Source organism: Curcuma longa, chromosome 9 (assembly GCF_044706935.1).
Source record: "Curcuma longa cultivar G26 ecotype Majalengka, Jawa Barat chromosome 9, ITB_CL_G26_1.1, whole genome shotgun sequence".
NCBI lineage: Eukaryota > Viridiplantae > Streptophyta > Magnoliopsida > Zingiberales > Zingiberaceae > Curcuma > Curcuma longa.
The window spans coordinates 2,216,013-2,221,402 of record NC_133869.1 but is presented as its reverse complement, the minus strand read 5'-3'; the positions used below and the strand labels follow the sequence as shown (position 1 = coordinate 2,221,402).

The 5,390-nt window shown below is 38.2% G+C and overlaps 1 protein-coding gene across 2 annotated transcripts; it reads right to left on the bottom strand.

Moving 5' to 3' along the window:
* Positions 1 to 2,380: 2,380 nt before the first annotated feature.
* LOC141834917 (uncharacterized) lies at positions 2,381 to 4,846 on the bottom strand. 2 transcript variants are annotated; one of them, XM_074722311.1, is made up of 3 exons: positions 4,627 to 4,846; positions 4,009 to 4,349; positions 2,381 to 3,037 (listed from the first exon to the last, which is right to left on the bottom strand). In XM_074722311.1, exons 2-3 carry the CDS (start codon positions 4,292 to 4,294, stop codon positions 2,667 to 2,669), a joined length of 657 nt encoding a protein of 218 aa, XP_074578412.1. In that variant the 5' UTR covers positions 4,295 to 4,349; positions 4,627 to 4,846; the 3' UTR covers positions 2,381 to 2,666. The 2 variants fall into 2 exon arrangements, with proteins under 2 accessions (XP_074578412.1, XP_074578410.1); XM_074722309.1 differs by having other exon boundaries at positions 4,009 to 4,317.
* Between the last annotated feature and the right edge of the window lie 544 nt (positions 4,847 to 5,390).

Below are 5,390 nucleotides of genomic sequence, written 5' to 3'. Positions count from 1 at the left end.
TGATTGTTTATTTAATGCATCTATGTGTGTGGTAGTTGGATTTGTATGATATACATTTGTTATATGGTGTGACATTACTTGCATTAATTGTATATGCATGATATCTGTTATATATTATTGACTTTGTTTATTAAGTATCCTTTGAAGAGACTTTATACCCTTTGAGATCCATGTTTATATTTTTATATTGTTCACTTCTATCTAATACCCACTGAGTTTTTATACTCACCACCCACACCCTGGGGTTTTCTTTCTTTCTCCTCAGGTAGCAGATAGGGATGTTGTCATGAAACTTGGAGTTCTGCCGGACTGCCCCCATCTCACAGCAAGAGGAATTGCTGATTTTCCTTGTGTGATTTTCGGGTTATTTTTTATGTGTGGTTTATGGAGTTTAGTGCGTATTTGTGGTTTAGATTTATGGTTGTAGTTAAGGACTTAGATGTTGATAAAATTTCGCTTACGTAGTTTTTGTTTAGTCTTGTGATGTTTATGTTTTGTCTTCGTGGTGAAGTTTGTTGTTTGATGTTGTTGTGAGCACTATTGATGTGCTTGGAGATTTTCGATATTACGTAGTTGATATATGTTGGATATGAAGTTTGTGGTCGTGTGGGCCCCTTTATCTTGTAGTTTTAGCAATTATATATATATGTTGGATTGTAGAGCAGCTGTGTGAGCCTTTATGTTAAAAGTGTATTCAGGAAATATGAATTGTTATCGAGGAGATACTGTCTGAATTTTCCTGACAGCCGTCTCTCAGGATGTGATATTATATTTACAAGGATGTTATTCATGCTCTCGCCTCTAGCGATCCTAGTACATCACTTTAGCAAAAAGTGAAATTCGCCACCTCAGCGGTCTCATGACCATTTATGAAAAGATAAATCGAGAAGATGCAATTGGCCACGACGGAGGAGGGCATTGCCTCAGCTTCGTTGAGATTCGACCTTTGCCCACTTCAACAACTATACTCCGTCGTAACTAATTCAACTATGCCCAGGGGACTAATCCTAATACATCACTACACTCTCGTATAGTGGTTTGATTTGACAATCAATTTGCATTGAAATGGAAGTTTCATTTTGTTGGGGAGATGAGTCGATTAATAGATGAGGATGAATTCATTTTTCAAAATAGGGATGCCATCTTAACATCATTGAAAATAATTGCTGTTTATCCCCACAAGTGTGGTGCAATGATGAATACTTAGAAGAGCAAAAAAGAGAATCAAAATTCGAATTCTAAATAAAACAAAAATCTTAGAGTTTGATTTCTAGTATACATAAGCTGTACTCCATATCTATCAAGCGAATTAGAAGGAAAGGATGTCTACCTCTATATTAGTTGGGTGAAGTCCAGACACTTGATTTATCAAAATGATTGCTCTTTCATGTTTGTCATCCAACAAGGATTTTGTGGATACCTTCTTAGCGTAATCATCTCTATATTATGTTCATGAAAAGAAGGAAGATTGGTGTTGGTGGCATGATGCCTAGCCCTGCAATCAAAGATTTGAAATAAATTGGCATCAAATGAAGGAGAAAGATCAATTGGACAATGAGGTAGTAGTCGATGCTATAACTATATTGAAAATTTTCTTATGAGAAATTCACCAAAAGAGAAAAAGATTATAACTGAGAAAGAATTCACCTTTAATAGAGATATATTCTACGTTACCAAAGATTACAGCGAGACTTGTATAGATAAATTTAAAGAGAAAAAAAATTGATCTAACAAAAAACTCAACATATTTCCTTTATTAACTTTCTAATACTTAACTATTGTACTATGGTATTATTCAAACTTTGTAAAATATGTGTGGCAAACTTTGTAAAATTTGGCACCTGAAGCTGAAGTGACAACGAATTACAACTTTCAAATATAAAAGTGGCATTTTTCCAATTCTAAGAGACATTCTGCTACTATGAACAATTACCCAAACTCTTCTATCCCAGCAAGGGCATGGCAAATGCATGTATTGATATAATTCAGTGGCAAATCCTACCTCACCGCACAATAGAAGCTCCACATATAACTGGTACCACCATCAATATACTCAGACGATAGACAGATTAATCAGGCATGCCAACTGCTGTTATGGGAATCATCGAAACAAGTTCATAACCATGATGTAGCAGCTACGAGCTAATATTACAAAATGTCTTGTTAATTTTATCATCCCTTGCAAAAACATGAATAATTATTTCTGTCTGTATTGAACAGCAAATACTGGTATATCACATGGTATATGGTACTACATTGATCTCAATCCTGGCTAGTATCGACATGGATGCAAGATTTCAAACAATCGCCGTCCTTGTTATTGCCACTAAAGTTGTACTAGTTCCTGCTATTTGAGGCCACACAAGATTGTAACCAGTAATTCAAGATAATGATCTGCATTATAGAATAATAAGAAAGACAGCAATAGCTTTCTCCAAGGGTGGTACCAAATCATTGGAAGTAAATGTAGCTTATAGTTCAGCTCAAACAGATAGACTGATACATTTTTCACTAACTGCATCGAACAGGAAGCAGACTGATGACAGGAGGGCACCAATCAAAATTCTAAACATCACAGCTCAAGTTTGCGGCCACCATGCGGAAGCAGGAAAGTTACTTCGATGGCCACCTCTTAACAAGTGCTTCAAAATGCAGTCACAGGAGACTTAACTTTTGAATGATAGAGTCTGTGCCTGAAGGATTTGGTTGTCCTCCAGTAAACGGTCATACTCTAGAAGAAGTTCTTCTGACTGCTTTTGAAGGGATGCAACATGTGCTTCAGCAGTCTGTGCCCTTTTCTTGTGCTCCTCAGACTCAGACTTGACTTTCTGGATTTTCTCTTTTAGCTTCGTTACCTCTTCATTTAGCTTCGTTATTTCGTTTGAGGATATTGCATCCTTGTCTTTAAACCTTTGGTTCTCTTTCTTGAGAGTCTCAACTTCTTCCCGAGAAATGTGAACAGTTTTTCTCAAGTTAACCAGTTTCCTAAGGTAGTGATGCATACGATCAATCACCAGAGCAAGAAACAGAGTATAGCCTGAAAAACAAATTGTAGGTTTAAGACTCCTATCTTAATGAAGTAGCATGTAGTTGTCATCTTAGACACCTTTATTTTGAGATTGAAAGAAAAAGTAAGAGATGATAGAGACAAATAACCTTACAAGAGAATAGAGTGGTAACGATTGACTAGGCAGCAAAGAAATGATGTTCAAGTAAAAATCCTTATGAATTATTCACATAAGATCTGCAAATTTGAACTCTGAAAGGGCTTTTGCAGAAATAAGTTGATATGAATTTGTAACAACAGCAATGAACTTGTGCTAAGTAAGAGCAAATCCCCTCCATTTCAACACACTAATTCAGGCATAGAAAATCTTTTCAGTGTACTTATAATGTAAACTACTATACTAAATTGTGTGTTGAGGTCTACGGTATGCAGGTAAATTAAGTTTGGAGCCTAAAATGTTTACTGAGTATGCCTCTTCTAAACATGTCTGATTTGGTATCAACATAATGACAATGCCAAAGTATCAGACACAGACGAGGTATTAAGAAAAAGAATGTCTAGATTTGGTTAGTGATGGAATAGGGTTTATACAGGCAGGAGATTATGATGAAAACCAATTCTCTTTGAATGCAAATAGGCATCTTGTTTCCATCATGCAAAGTACTCCATGTTACTCGTAGCTCCTTAAATAAGTGCTGGCAACTTTTTGTAGGAAAAACAAGATGAAGTTTTGCATTTTCCTTAACAAAATAATGAAATTATCATTTTGAGAAAAAACATAGGTATTAGGAAAAATTAGGTTTGACCATTTTGTTCAGCTTTAGTGCTCTAAGACTCTAATGAATCTAAGATGTCGAATCATCAGTTTCACTCTACTAGGTCCTATATCTGAGTATGATAAGCCATCAAATTCTTTAGAACAACATGGAGAGGATAGAAAAAAACTGCAAATTTACCAACATAAATGTCAGATAATTAATGCGTTTGCAATTGGCATTTACCAATGAGTGAGGCTTCGATTAAGTGAGTCCTCCACAAGACTTGATCCATTGGAGTAACTGTTCCAAGCTTTGCGCCCCTGTTCTGGATCTTAAGAATGCTGGTTACACTCGATACAAAAATCACTGACATCGTGCATGCCAATGTCTTCACCATTGCTGGTCCTTTGCCTATTTTCAGCTGGTCCAAGCTCTTCATCGCCAGCTCCCGCAGTGGCCCAATCTTCCACATCAAAATGAGTGCCACTGCTCCCTCCGCGAAGAGAACGAGAAACAACAGCTGAATCATTGCTCTCTAATATCTCCAAATACCTTCAGTAAACAAGGATCGATAAAGGGCATTCCTATCACAGCACATTAAAACAAATAAATAAATCTTTTCTCCTAATAGCGACATCATTTCTGGCCAAAAACCTAATTTTCACAGTGGCTGAAGATCTTGTTTGGAAAATGGAGAAAGAAAAAGAATCTTTTATTTGAACCAAACTTCATTCAGATAAAAACGAGATCTTTCCTACTAAGATCAAAGGAAGACGGAACTACTATTCAAAAAACAATATCTTCGAAGATCACAGAGTAAAAATTGCGTCTTTAAACCACTGATGTCAAGAAAAGACATACCTTTTTTTGCTTCCACCTTCCACCGATGCAAGAGCAAGTTTACTGAGAAAAATGCAAGCAAAGAATATATCAAGTAGAAATCAGGAGGGGCTGAATCCCATCGAAATCTCCCGTTTAATATTCAGTAGCACTCTGGATCATTGCCAGATTCGGTGGGTGAACCACTTGCGATGCTAAATTGAGACCAAGCAAGACAGCTCCAGACTCTCCACCCTTTAGATTAGGGTTGAGGGAAGAGAGCGAAATGAGTTGTTTTAGAGTTTTTATGCGCAAACCCAAGTACAACTTATTATTACTGATGTACCCCTTGTTTTGTTATTTGTAAACAATTATATATATATATATTTGTTATTTGTAAACATTTTTGGCAAAGTGGATGGGTATATATATATATATATATATATATATATATATATATATATATATATATATATATATATATATAGAAGTGATCTACTGCGCGAATCCCCGTCCGCGACCCGTGCGCGACACCCGACCCACGCCCACTGCCGCCGCTGCCGTTTCGCCGTCCGGCCACCTCCGGCGGCCGGACCGGGCCCGATCGACGCGCCACTCGCCGGCGCATCGACCGGCGTCGGTCCGGCGGCCTCCGGTGACCGGACGGCCGCGAATTCGGCCGGAATCCGCCGCTCTGCCACCCACGCCCACTGCCGCCGCGATTTCATCGCCGTCCGGCCATCTCCGGCAGCCGAACCAGGCCCGATCGACGCGCCACTCGTCGGTGCGTCGACCGGCGTCGGTCC